The sequence below is a fragment of the Maylandia zebra genome, linkage group LG10 (assembly GCF_041146795.1).
Source record: "Maylandia zebra isolate NMK-2024a linkage group LG10, Mzebra_GT3a, whole genome shotgun sequence".
NCBI classification, from domain to species: domain Eukaryota; kingdom Metazoa; phylum Chordata; class Actinopteri; order Cichliformes; family Cichlidae; genus Maylandia; species Maylandia zebra.
The window spans coordinates 33157270-33172414 of record NC_135176.1 but is presented as its reverse complement, the minus strand read 5'-3'; the positions used below and the strand labels follow the sequence as shown (position 1 = coordinate 33172414).

Sequence of the window (15145 nt, the reverse complement as noted above, 5' to 3'; positions counted from 1 at the left end):
GGAAATAAGTCAGGATGGGTGCAAGAAACAGATTTCCTCATCTTTCTGAAGCACTTTGCAAACCACACCAAGGTAAGCCATGATAAAAAGTAATGGAATTGCGATGCTGGTGAACAACTACATTTTTTCAGCTTCATTGTTATGTTCAAAATTGGTGCAAGAGTTGTAGGTTATAATGCCCACTGAGCCAATGAGGCCAAACTCAAGGAAGACCAACCAAAATTAAGGAAATATTCAGTTGCAGAAAATTCCATAATTTGTCTTTTTTGGGGGGTTGGAATATGTTCAAAAGCTAGATTTCTGCATTCTGTCACACACACACACACACACACACACACACACACACACACACACACACACACACACACACACACACACACACACACACACACACACACACACAGCTACATAAATGGCTCTAAGTGCATTCATGTGTTGAATAAACAAAGATTACATGTTAATGTTTTGTTAGTACCCTTATTTCATTGTGTTACATTTCACCCCAGGATATGTTACAACTAACCCACACTATGGGGTTAATTATAACATTTCACTCTTTGTGTTTGAGGCCATACCATGCAATGGGTAATTGTGCTGCAGAGAAAATAGCTGCACTATTTAATAGCCGAGACATGTAAATACTTTGCATTACATTTTGAATCCACTACCTTAAAAGAGCTTCAATTTACAGATAGAAATGTCAAAAATGTTACAACTATCCCCGGTCTCCCCTACTTGAAAAAAATAGAGTGCATCGCAAATGTGGACCCGTATGAAATACGGCCGTGGAGTAAAGACCCCGACCACTTACCGCCACTGTCCTACCTTCACATATCTTGTTTGTGGAGTACGCGCTTACACTGCGAACCAGTTTCGTAATTACAAGTCGCTGGAGGCTCACATCCAATTTACTAACGGCTGGGTGCAGATTTGGCTATTTTCAAGCCGCCAAACTGTGAGTACGTCATCATTCAAACCAGGGTAAGTCAGCTGGAGCGCATCGAGTGTAATAGCCATGGTTCACCCCCCACCACAGTTGATGTTATACATTAATCAATGAACTGCTAAAATCTCGTTGTCATATTATGTGTCCATAATTGTAAAGTTGATGCAAACTCCCACATTGATAATCGGGCAACATATTACATCCATTTCATAGGCAGGCTTCCCTACAGTTGTGCGAAAGAATTAGCGAATCGTTACATAACACGCATGTCTGCAAAGTCACTCCATTCGATGTTGGTTCGCAATTTCTATGACCTCCGAAACCACCAACGATAATATTATTAAGCTATAAAGAGTGATATGAACACATACAGTATGTAGAACTTACTGGAATGAAAATGTCCGGTAAGTTAAGTGAACTGGATATCAGCTCGTCTCACGGCTGCTATCCAGGCTGGACGCCTTCTTTTTGTAACGCCGCCATATGAGCTGCCTCATGGTGCTTCCAGATTGGCAAAGAATAAAAACACAAACCCTTTTTAAGCGTATTCCTGTGCCGGTTGTGCGATCGAACATTGCAGCCGACCACACAGCAAGTACGAACCACGGCTGTTGTGTGTGCTTTCGCTCCTTTGTCGCTTGCGCTTTGTTTGGACCCGGAAATGGCGCATCAGGCCAAAATCCTTTCCACGCCCACCCCTGTGACATCACGCTCCAAAGCCCTATAAGTGTTGCTGTCCCTGAGGAGTGTGCTGATTAGGAGTGACACAGTGCATCCACACTTTATCAGCCTCATAGCCTTCACACGCTGTGAATACTGTGAAAAAACAACACGAAATTATAAATTTTTTCAGAAGTTAACTTGTCTTGGAACGTATACACACCCAAAGTGGCGCGCTTTTACAGAAAACCTCCTCCCAAACACACCCTCCAGGTCTCTTTGCCAATGTGAGCGTAGAAATCTCCCAGAAGAACAACACAGTCACCAGATGAAGCAGCTCCACTGCCCCACTCACTGACCAAACTGTAAGCAACCTTCTCATCCCTCAGTGAAACCTGCAGCATACCCTGCTCACTGCCTTTCACCAACTCCAGACTAGAACAGAGTCCAACCCCAGAGCTGGGCGTTGAGGTGAGCACGGGTATGTCTAGTGAAAATACTGAATATTAACTACAATACTAACACCACGTGTGTTTTAGTGTGTTTGACTCACATGGTGTGGGGCACCTACTGTAAACTGAAGCCTGCTGAACTGAACATTTTGTCAAATTAATGCCAAAAATGATGAAAAGAAGGTGATAAAATGTCATACTTAGATTCACATTTAGATACTTTATAGGAAAGAGTCTAACCTCGCTGACTGATTGCTTTCTTTTTCAGAGAAGCCACAGCACCCTGCGTCACACGCACTGAGGATGTAATAAGATTAACAACATGATCGACTTCTGTGAGAGCAGGATTTAGGTAGCTGCTCTGCACACAGATATAGGAAATGACAGAGGAAGGATCGCTTCCTTAGAGTTGCACACAGAAACCAGCCCTCGTGTTTGTCTTTCCTGGGGAAATACAGGTCTTGCATCATTTAGTGCTTCGCACCCAGGGGTCATGATAGCAGCTGAAGGCTGACCTGAAAAGTGTGATGAAGAGTGACATTCATGTGGTGTTGCATCATTCTGAAAAATTTCCAGTTTTGAGCAACATAAGAAACCAAAAAATAAAAAGGGACATGATAAGTGTTTTCACATAAATGATTCGACTTGTTGTGGATTATTTCCTGGGGTTCACCAACGTCTACACCAGCTTCTACTTGTCATCACAGAAGCTATAGACCCTGTGCACGAGAAAATGCTGACCTCCTGTATTAAGACCTGATGTAGAGTTGACCGTTTCCAGTAGCTTTATTTTGCGGTCAATCGCTAGTGCGAAGATGGACCCAAAAAACACAAAAACGGAAAGATTGCATTAAGTGACAAAGAGCAGGAGGTGGGAACACCCACCACTGCTGTGTCATAAAAACATCACATGCTTAATTTTGACGTTTGAAGAGTGCAGATCGATTGGTTGTTTACATCACTCAACACAAGCAGAGCTGCATTACAAAATCAGAAGCACATCTCTGTACGGGGACACTTCTTATGATTCAAACTACAGGTGAACAATAGTCAAAGGTTCCCCGTTATGTTGATATCAGCTGGTCAAGTGCACACCTACACAGCATGTCAACAACAAAAAGCCACAGAAATAAATAAATGAATGATTGCTGGTAGGGGTCTCTATATATTAGTATTTACGAAGGGTATGTTGAGATCTTCTTATGGCCTCTGACAGCGGACTCATGTCCGTGCTTGTTCTGCTAGACCTCAGTGCAGCACTGCAGTGGTTTGTATCATATCAATCTAATAGACTTTGTTCACATAAATGGAGAGTCCTCTTTAAACACTAAGGTTCTGGAGTTCCACAGGGTTCAGTGCTAGGACCAATTCTGTGTACATTATACACTCAACAAAAATATAAACGCAACACCTTTGTTACTGCTCCCATTCCCCATGGGATGGACGTAGAGACCTAAAATTCATTCCAGATACACAATATAACCATCCCTCCCAAACAGTGGTCACAAATCAGTCCAAATGTGTGGTAGTGGGCACATCTGCTATATTGAGATAATCCATCCCACCTCACAGGTGTGCCACATCAGGATGCTGATCTGACATCATGAGTAGTGCACAGGTGTACCTCAGACTGCCCACAACAAAAGGCCACCCTGGAATGTGCAGTTTTTTGCGCTATTGGGGGTCTGGGGACCCAGAACCGGTCAGTATCTGGTGTGACCACCATTTGCCTCATGCAGTGCAACACATCGTCGCATGGAGTCTATCAGATTGTCAATTGTGGCCTGTGGAATGTTGGTCCACTCCACTTCAATGGCTGTGCGAGGTTGTTGGATATTCGTGGGAACTGGTACACGCTGTCGTATACGCCGGTCAAGCACATCCCGAACATGCTCAATGGGTGACATGTCCGGTGAGTATGCTGGCCATGCAAGAACTGGGACATTCTCAGCTGCCATCTGCCCTGAACAATGTGAACCATGATTCATCCGTGAAGCGCACACCTCTCCAACGTGCCAGACGCCATCGAATGTGAGCATTTGCCCACACAAGTCTGTTACGGCGACGAGCTGGAGTCAGGTCAAGACCCCGATGAGGACGACGGGCATGCAGTTGAGCGTCCCTGAGACGGTTTCTGACAGTTTGTGCAGAAATTGTTTGGTTGTGCAAACCAATTGTTCCAGCAGCTGTCTGGGTGGCTGGTCTCAGACGATCTTGGAGGTGAACCTGCTGGATGTGGAGGTCCTGGGCTGGTGTGGTTACACGAGGTCTGCGGTTGTGAGGCCGGTTGGATGTGCTGCCATATTCTCTGAAACGCCTGTGGAGACGGCTCATGGTTGAGAAATGAACATTCAATGCACGGGCGACAGATCTGGTTGACATTCCTGCTGTCAGCATGCCAGTTGCACGCTCCCTCATTGCTTGTGGCATCTGTGGCATTTTGCTGTGAGACAAAACTGCACATTCCAGGGTGGCCTTTTGTTGTGGGCAGTCTGAGGTACACCTGTGCACTACTCATGATGTCAGATCAGCATCCTGATGTGGCACACCTGTGAGGTGGGATGGATTATCTCAATATAGCAGATGTGCCCACTACCACACATTTGGACTGATTTGTGACCACTGTTTGGGAGGGATGGTTATATTGTGTATCTGGAATGAATTTTAGGTCTCTACATCCATCCCATGGGGAATGGGAGCAAAAACAAAAGTGTTGCGTTTATATTTTTGTTCAGTGTACATGCTTCCCTTAGGCAGCATCATCAGAAGCCATAGCATACACTTTCATTGCTCCATCACTCTGCATTTAATCATTACTTATTTTTCATCTCTGGCTCTCAGTGTCTTTTGTCCCGTCTTCCTCCCCTCACCACAGACTGATCGTGGAGATTGCTGGCCATCCCTGAGCCTGGTTCTGCTGGAGGTTTCTTCCTGTTAAAAGGTTTTTCCTTCCCACTGTTGCAAGGTGCTAGCTCACACAGGGTTTTCTCTCTATTGTTGTAGGGGTATACCGTGTAATATAAAGAAGCTTGAGGTGACTGATGTTGTGATTTGGCGCTATAATTGAATTGTGTTTTGCTGTTGTGGTTCTGTTGGCTTCATCAGGTAGTGGCCTTCAGCATACAATGGACTGGTTCACAGGTGAGTCTAAACCACCAGGAATGGGAATCAGCACCTCCAAGTCTGTTCATGGGGGAGTGGAAGATTAACCGATGGATTGGTCTGTGGTTAAGAGAGAGACTGCACACTTCCTCCAAAGGGTGCATGGGAGTTGCTGACACTTAGAAATATGGCAAAGAGTGTAATCATTTAGGAGAAACTCAGAGTGGAAGTGCAACTCCATATCGAAAGGAGCCGGGTGAGGTGGTTCAGGCCTCTTACTCAGATGGTGGCTGGATGAGGCATTCTTTTTTTTTTTTTTTTTTCTAAATGACATCAGAAACAGCAGTATGCGACATTACGTGATGGCAGAGCTTCAGTTCATCCTTTGTCTTTTTTTTTTTTTTTTTGGATGAGGCATTCTGTGAATGTTCTACCAACAGGAGGTCCCGGGGCAGACCAAGGACATGCTGGGGAGATTATATGTCTCGACTGGCGTGGGAACACCTAGGTGCCTCCCCACATGGGCTGAAGGAGGTGACTGAGGAGAGGAAGATGTGAGTTTATTCACTTAAGATGCTGCTCAGCCCCTGATAATCAGGAGAAGATTAATGGGTAGAATATGATATAACAAACACTGGATGATATACATATATACTATATTAAACTGTAACATGAAAGAAAATGGAAAAAATCTGAGGAAACCATGAAGCAAAGTACGATGCAATGTATTTGAATCCAATTTCCTACATTTGATCAGTTTCCTTTGATTTTACATTTAAAGTTGTACAAGTTGTACATGGGAAAATGTGATTACAATTATTATCATGCACACAGTGTTGACTCATGAATAAATACAGTACATTTTCTAATAAGTGAAAAAAAATAAAAGGATACAACAGCAACACAAAGCGAAAATTACCAACAAAACAACAGTTAAACCAATTTTTTCTTTAGTCTTTTGAAACATTTTGTGGAGGCACAGTTTTTATTTTATATGAAAAGAATAATTCGGTGCTCCTACTTCTGATTGAAAACTGACCTAAAACAGAGTTTTTAATAATCTGAAAGCTTAAACGTTTACCCGTAGCGTTATTATTTGAATAGGGATACCACTCCTCAGCTTTCATTATTAATGTGTTTGATTCATGCATATACAGCAATAATCTGACCTTCTGATTATTTTCGATTGAAGAGTTCAGGAACATCTCAATAATCACTTCATCAACATTCATGATAAACAAACATCTGAGTAAACGTGATTCAGTAAAAACACACGATATGATAATAACCTCACTGTTGATCTTCATGTTAAGCTGACTTTAATGAGTCACAGCTAAATGAATTTCACTGTATAGGACATGCACCGCTTTTCACGGCCACAACTGTAGCTCCAGCTCCAGCTCCCACTACAGCTCCCACTGCAGCTCCAATTGGGCCTCCTACAGCTCCAACACCTGCTCCAATAGCAACTTCAACAGCAAGTCCAACACCAGCTCCCAGACCAATACCAGGAATTGCTCCAGCAGCAGCCACAACGGCCTGGATGAACCAGTTGTCTTTCTCTGCCAGTCTCCGTGCTTCCTGGGATGTCATGCCTGGATTTTCCCTCAGAAGTCGGCCCATCTCCTCTTTTATGGCTTTCTCTGCCTCCAGGAATTTTTCATTGGTGTAGCAGCTTCCTCCGTTTCTCTGAACCATTGTGTTGATCTTCTCCAACAGCTCTCTGACCTGAGTGGGATCTTTCTTTCTGTTGTTAAAAACATGATATCTTCTCTGACACTGATCGAGGAAGTCATTGAGAGCTTTACTTTTATGGATAAATGTTTCTATGTTCATGTCGTCGGCCTCCAGGTTGTCTCCATGTGTGAACAAGGCCATAGTGTACTGTGCTGCTTTTTCTCCAAACACCTTCTGAAGGATTTTCACTGTTTCTTGTTCTTCTTTTGTGAATCTGCCAGCCTGTAGCACAACCAGGAACACATGAGGACCAGGAGCAACAAATGAGATTGATCTAGCGATCTCTCTTTTCACCTCCTTTTCAGTTTTGCTGGTGTCGAACAGACCCGGAGTATCAATGACAGCCAGCGCGTGACCACCAAATTCTCCCGTTTCCTTTCGGCACTCTAACGTTACTGTGGAAGGAGATGTTGTGGATATAAAAGTTCTTGTTCCTAAGATGGTGTTTCCTGTTGCGCTCTTCCCAACTCCAGTTTTCCCAACGAGGACTATCCGGAACTTGGGTTCTTCCTCTTCTTCATCATCTGCCAAACAATGTTAAAAACATGACGCTGATGTTAATGTTGATCAGATGTGTACATCTGACATTTTCGTTCCATTTTCCTTTGGAAGGAAATGTTTTTTTTTTTAAAACATCAGCTCTAAAAAGTATGCTTTAGTTATCTGGAGCCTAAACAGTAGTAACAGACAGTACCAGGCTGCTGAGATGGATGAAGGAGAAGCAAAACCTTGCAATTGTGATGAATTTTGCAAGAAAGAACTGCAAGAACGTTATATTAATACGAACTTTTAAAACAGAAGTTACATAGAATTTACAGGAAGCAGAGGGTCTGTTTTACGTGTGGACCAATCCATCTAAAATCAACCTGTTTTTACAACATTAACATTATCGTGTTAAAATGTTTAATAACTGGATATTTACAATATGAAAAGGTTCAGCAATCCCATATTTCAGCACAAACTAATAGAGATTGACAGACCACGTGACTTTCGCGCATTGCATTTTGCATTTTGTATAAGTTTATACTCAAGTTTAAAACAACAACTACACTAAAGCTATTCTGTTATACCTGTATGCAAAAAAAAATATTTCATAGTTCAGCAACACTGATCAATCTAATAAACTTAAACCTACACCATCCTCCCTATTCTGGTATTTTAAAGAGTACTTAGCGTAAATATTAAGCAACCTAACTGATAGGGTTCCAACTCCCAGCAACAACAAAAATAAATAAATAAAAAATAGGGAACCACCCCTCACGCTCCACCTCATGATGCTTAATCGACGTAATCAACCTTAATTTGATGCAGTGTGAAAAAAAATGCACAGAAATCAATTATTTTTCAAGAAATATTAAATAGATTCAACATCTTTCTTCAACAAAATTGCAGACTGCACAGATGGTACCTTCCCAAAGGAAAAAGTACTATAGCTTACTAGGGTATATATATTACCATAGACTTAATAGTTACTATATACAGTAATGGACTTCTATTCCTTTTACATCAAATTAAAACTTTGGGTGTAAGATTCGGATAATTATTTATTAAAAGCTCGACATTTTAAATGAGAATAAGAAAGAAAAGTATGTCTTTGTGCCCCCTTTTCCCTGTTCATGCCCTATCGGCCCCCCTGACTAAACTTTGCTAGATCCGCCCCTGCACAGTTACCAGCGTCAGCTACGTAGAAAAAGATCCTGGAGTAGAAAGTAATATTAAATAAATTCTAACAACAGCTTATCAAGCTTAAACGTGCTGCTGTTGTTCAGCCGCTGTTAGATCAGATTCTACAAATAATAATAAAAACATAAAAACAACAAAAACAAAACAACCAAAGAAATAGAGAAGAGAACATAAGTCCTAAAAACAGACGTGTAGTGAGCTCTATTAGTTTCCATGTACTTACCTAGCAGAGCATATGTGCTGTCCATGTTTGTCCCTCTGTAAGCGGCTTGTTTGTAATTGTGTTGCATGTCTGACTGCTTTCTGTTTATAGTGTCTCAGTATGAGAGTCTGCTTCTAGTCCTGCCCTCAAACATGTGACATCGTTATACGCGCTCACAGATAGAAGAGATGAGGAAAAATGGGTAACCCAGGTTACAAATGTTACCATGATGCAGCTATAAGAAAAGAACAACCTGAACAATGAATGACATCAAATACAACGTTTGATTACAACAGCTGATTGAGCTGAAAATTAATTGCAATTTTCCTCTGTAGGTCTCTGTGGACCTTGTTTACATCCACAACACTAATGGTTGCATTTAACACGTCATAATCTACGCTCATATACTCATAAAGTAAAAAAATCGTTTGTGGCAATGGTCCTAACATGATGTGGTGGTGTGACCGTGAGTTTGGGAACTGTGGGGGAGACCCAAGCCAAACCCATGTGCTGTTACTGTGGCCGAGAGTGAAAGAGAAAGTTTCATATGCCCCGATGACTGGACAGAAAACCGCTGCAAGTGTTACGCAAGAAAAGAAGGAGAGTATTCATAGTAGGAATTATGACCGCTGGCCCCAGTCTTCTCTAACATTTGGAATAAAAATGGCTGCGTGGAAATGAACCCTCCAGAGAGGGCTTCTTTAACAGAGTTTAGACTGTTAGACTGTGTTTTAGTGTTTCCACTGAGATCTCAGTGAAGTGGTTTAGAGGATGTGGGGGTAGGGAGGGGGGATCTGGGTTTAGCTCTATGAAGATCAGTCATTTTATTGGTTCTATATTCAAAACATTGTTCATTATTTTCCAATGAAGATGATGAAGATTCAGTGTGATAAGATAAGATAACCTTTATTAGTCCCATGCGTGGGAAATTTGGTTTGTTACAGCAGTGGACAGTGCAAAGTTGCACAGAAAAATTAGAAGAAGAAAAAAAACACTGGAATAATATATCCATAAGATATTGTACACAATAGAATAGAATAAAACGAAATGCTTTATACAATATGAGTACAATACAACGATGCCAGAAAGAGTACTGCAATAGATGGGTAGACCGAGAACCAATCACAGTTAGTTTTAAAAGGATTCTGGACGTGTGACCGTGGTTAGTGATGGAATGTGAAAGACAGTAGTTCCCTGAATTTCATCTGGTTGTCACAATCAACGGAAGCAGGACCCAAACACAGACACGTGAAAATGAAACTTCTAACGAGCCATTTATTATGGCTGATTAAGCAGTACAAAAAGAAAAAGGCCAAGTCAAAACAAAAGTGGACAAAACCTAAACTGGGAAATTAGAAACATGAAAAAACCCTAAACATGGAAACCTGACAAAAAATATCTGAATCCTGGAAACATGGCAGGAACATAACAAACGACCTGACCGAGAATGAATGACAGCAGAACATAAAGGGAAGTGGACGCACACGGGGTACACCGTTGACACACATGAACATGACGCCTCATGGGAAGCAAAACTAAACACAATGACCACGGAACACGAGGCTGTCAAAATAAAACAGGAAGCAGAGACACAAACTTAAGTGGGATAGTTAAGGAGATGATGGGAGACAAAGACATCACCAAAACACACAAAGGGCGAGGGGGACTTGACAGATGTGACACTATAAGGCTTTGGAGTTGACATCACGCCGCAATGCATTGTGGGAGTGCGGCGCCATTTTCGGGGTCTGCGAATCAAAACAAACACACTGTGTTGGAACGACGACTACAAGATGCTTAAAAGCAGCTCAAAAGAGAATGAACTGTATAGAGACCGATTTCATTCAGAGGCGACGCGGCGGTACTTGCAGAAAATAGCGTGCATTGGAAATGTGGACCCGTATGAAACACGGCCGTGGAGTAGAAACCCTGAAGACCGTAGCCTGACATATTCTCGTACCTTGTCAGCGCGTACAAGTCGTCATTCAAACAAAGGTAAGTCAGCTCGAGTACTGCGTGTGAAATGCGTTTGATTTCCCTGCAAATATTCACATTAGTGCAGCATAAATTCATTCATGAGGGGAAATTACAGTGAGAACATGTGGAGGCTGTTAGGTGGATAACATAATGAGTTCAGTGCATTGATGAGACACTGTCCTGAAGGATTTAGTTATTCTCTATGGTTAAAGAAATCGCAATCATTTATTCATGTTTATTATAAATAATTCTAATTATACATCTTGCTTCCATGTTTGTATTCTGTGTCACTAAAAATACATTTTATTGTAGTTTTATACTTTGATCAATGACCTGCAGAATCTCCTTATCATATTAAGTGATTCATAATTGTCACTTTATGCTTTCTCCATCTCTACAGTGATGACATCCTTGCATTACCGGTACATACTTTAGGTTCATTTTCTGCAGGCAGGTTTCTGACAGAACAGACAGATTTACACTATAACCTGCAGCGTTCTATAGATGGACACATAAAGAAATGCATAATTACATGTATGTGCTAACTTTCTAAACACTTTGTTACATTTATGATAAAGTAGATTAAACACATTTGTGTCGGCCTTGGCTCATAGTTCTTGTCTTTAAATGAACTTTGTCTGTGTGTGTTTCAGGTCCTGCACTCTCAAAGACTGAATGAACCAGCATTGCAGCCATGGGTCACTGTGAGCATCACAGGGAAGGTTGAAGCCGCCCGCTGCACCTGCATGGCCGGAGTCGTGGAGACCTGCACCCACGTCACTGCTCTTCTGTTTAATGTAGAAGCAACAGTGTTGATCGTGGCACAAGGACTGTTACAGATGAACCTGCATACTGGGTTTTTCTGGGTAATATGACCAAGATACAGCCAGAGGTTGGCCATAAGATAGACTTCTCCTCTTCAGCTGCCCAAAAAAAGGCTCTCAATCAAAACATAAACAGACCATCTGTAGTGACAGGTAAAAGGAGCCGTCCTCAAAACAGAAACCTCCCACCTGCTACTGTGGAGGAGTCGTCACTGCTATAATGCCATCATGTTTTATCTAGGGGTCTAGATTTATGCCTGTAGTGCACTGCCGTGTAAATAATTTGCATTTACTGAATATGTACTGACTGAGTCCCGCTGTTCAAAAGTTGAATAAAGAAACAAACTAATTTTTGCCTCTTTTTTTAAAATTAAAACCACTTTATAGAACATCACATCAGTTACAATGATGATGTCATTTATAGTTTACAAATGACAAAATGTTTACACAAAATCATGACAGTGTTTACATGATATCACCCACTACTAACTTTATTTACTGTATCTTTTGAAAAAATACCGCTACTTATACAGCAAAAGACTAAAGAATATTTAACAGGAGCAGGTTTCATTCTTCCTGGTTTTATTATCACACTGTTCGCCAAACGCAGCAAACCTTCACCATCTTATCCAGGAGGGTCACCTCTTCACCCTCACATGGAAGAAGTAATCTGATTGGCATGGTGGTCTGTTTGAAGCAGGTCCCTTGTGTAGCGCTGGAACCCAGTCACGATGTTTCATCCATTTCATTGGCTGGTTTGCTGCAATAATGCCAAATAATTAGCAAGTCTATAAACCGAAGGTAGTTCTGCAAAATCACTCAGTAGGATGTTTGTTCTAATTTGCTCAGAGCGCATCAAAAATAAAACTAATAGGCTATAAAGATATGAACATATTTAGAACTTACCGGAATGAAAATGTCTGGAGCACCAACAGATATTTGGAGATGGAAGAGAACTGCACGTCAGCTCGTCTCACAGCTGCTATCCAGGCTGGACGCCTTCGTTTGGTAACATCGATACACGAGCTGCCTCATGTTGCTTCCAGGTGAGGAAAGAATGAAAAGATAAACCCTTTTCAAGCTTATTCTCTTGCCGGTCGTGCGATCAAACATTGCAGCCGACCACACAGCAAGAACGAACCATGGCTGTTGTGTGTGCCTTCGCTCCTTTTTCGCTTGCGCTTTGTTTAGACCCCCGAAAATGGCGGCTCGGGCCAAAATCCTTTCCACGCCCACCCCCGTGAGTGAGTCAGTAATAAGCCTTAAATATTACTGAATCACTTTAAACCAATAATATAATAATTCCCAGGTCTTGTCCACACATATGTGGGCATTTTGTAAAATGCTGCTTTTTCTCAGTGTTTTGGCCAAAGAGGTGAAACTTTTTAGATGCAGAAGGAGAATGCAGATCACCCAACCCTCTCCCCGGCCAGCGGTCTCAATAGACCAAGTACACAAAATCCTGAGGAAGATCACCCCCCGCAAGGCAGACCAGACAACATCCCTGGACAGGCCCTTAAAGCATGTGCAACGAGCTGGCTGATGTTCTCACCTCCATCTTCAACCTTTCCTTCAGCCAGAGCATCGTTCCCACATGCTTCAAAACCACAACTATGATCCCTCACCCCAAGAAAAGCCCAGCCACCTGCCTAAACGACTACAGACCAGTTGCACTCACTCCAATTATTGCAAAGTGTTTTGAGAGAATGGCGCTGGCCTACATCCAGAGCAACATCCCAGACACTCTGGATCCCCTGCAGTATGCCTACGGCCCAACAGGTCCACGTCAGACGCCATCGCTGCTGCCCTTTACTGCTCACTCTCCAACCTAGAAACAATGACTCCTACATCAGGGTACTATTGGTTGATTACAGCTCCGCCTTCAATACTCTCATCCCACACAAACTCATCCACAAGCTGGCAAAACTCGGCCTGCACCCCACCCTACAGGACTCTTTGACTGGCAGGCCACCGTCCATCAGGATCGGCAACAGGACTTCAGCCAGCATTATTACAAACACTGGCGTTCCACAGGGTTGCGTCCTCAGTCCCACCCTCTACACCCTGTACACCCACGACTGTGTCGCCTCCAACAAAGAGAACATCATACGAGGCGGCTTATAGGACAGAGGCGGCCGGTCTGGTGTCATGGTGTGAGGACAACAACCTCACCCTCAACACTGATAAGACAAAGGAGATGAAAGTGGACATGAGGAAGAAGAGGAGGCCTCACCAGCTGCTGTTTATCCGGGAGCGTGAAGTGGAAAGAGTGAGCAGCTCATCTCAGAGGACCTCACGTGGACACCGAACACCACACAGCTGGTCAAGAAGGCCCAGGAGCGGCTTTATTTCCTGAGGAGGCCGAGGAAATTTGGTTTGTCTGCCAAGATCCTCAGCAGCGTCTAGCAGAGCAGCACTACTGCTACGGACCGCAAACGCCAGCAGAGAGTGATAACAACTGCAGAGAAGATCACCAGGACTCTGCTGCCCTCTCTGCAGAGCATCTATCATCGCAGACCCCACACACCCCCAACACGGACTGTTCTTCTGTCCTCGGGGCGAAGGTGAAAGTGATGAAGTGTGAAATCTAGAACATCTCGACTCAACAACTCCTTCTTCCTCACTGCCATCAGACTCTTGAACAGCGAAACTACCTCAAATGCAATTTTGCACATCAGGACACTTTGCACATGTTTTTTTGCACATTAAGCTCCTTTGTACATCCATCTACATTGACATCTGCATACACACGTCTTCACTTACTTATATTTTGTACTTATTTATTTATCTCCATTATTTTTCTATCCTTATTTTTATCTTATTTATCGCATTCTTTTAAAACTTTACCTAACTTGACATTTGTGTTTGGACAGCAAATGGAGGAATTTCATTGCACAGAGAAAATTTCTTCTGTATGACAATAAACACTTTGAATCTTGAAGGTGAGTCCTTCGTCTGTGTGGTTAGGGTCACATCTCCACCCGTTGCACCGACATTCTCTTCACAGCACTTGGGTTTGGCTTTTGCATCGTCATGTGGAGATAATTCCCCAAACTAAAGCTGAAACCTTCATTTAAACACACGCCTGTATGTTTGATCGTAGCCTCGGTGAACTGCTCTATCTACACCGACAGACGGGGTCTAGAGGGCACGTGCACAGTCAGCAAAACCAAAAAGGAAAGCCACGCAGCTAAACGTGCGCTAAACTGCTAAAATCTCAAATGTTGCTGTCATCATTTGAACAGTAACAGGAGCGACTCTTGAATTAGGCTGTGCATTTACTTATAATGGAAGCTGTGCTGAAACTCGAGGGTGAAAGTGGTTGTAGGCGGAGGGAGGACGGTGTTTGTTTCTGAGCTGCTCTGTGGGGGCGTCAGGCTGGAACCCGGCGGTCAGAACAAGACAAACACTCGCCCACTCTCTGCTGAACGTATGTGCACGCAACACGAAGGCTCCAACGTGGAGGATCATTGCACAAGAAACTGTGTTTCAGTCCAGGGAAACGTGGTGGCTCCAGCTTTGATTACCAGCTGTGCAGCTATGTTTAACTTAGCTTTCATTG

General features: G+C 42.9%; 1 protein-coding gene across 1 annotated transcript; it reads right to left on the bottom strand.

The window, feature by feature from the left end:
• Nucleotides 1–5885: 5885 nt before the first annotated feature.
• On the bottom strand, nucleotides 5886–8856 carry LOC101473259 (GTPase IMAP family member 9-like). The gene is made up of 2 exons (XM_004556878.5): nucleotides 8804–8856; nucleotides 5886–7421 (listed from the first exon to the last, which is right to left on the bottom strand). The coding sequence occupies exons 1-2, from the start codon at nucleotides 8826–8828 to the stop codon at nucleotides 6505–6507; spliced, it is 942 nt and encodes a 313-aa protein (XP_004556935.3). The 5' UTR covers nucleotides 8829–8856; the 3' UTR covers nucleotides 5886–6504.
• Nucleotides 8857–15145: the final 6289 nt, after the last annotated feature.

What these genes read in the sequence shown, in the direction of transcription:
- LOC101473259 (XM_004556878.5), bottom strand. Translation starts at nt 8,828, where the DNA reads ATGGACAGCACATATGCTCTGCTAG. An exon ending in CAGCACATATGCTCTGCTAG is followed by an intron (nt 7,422 to 8,803) that starts GTAAGTACATGG and finishes ATTGTTTGGCAG; the next exon opens with ATGATGAAGAAGAGGAAGAA.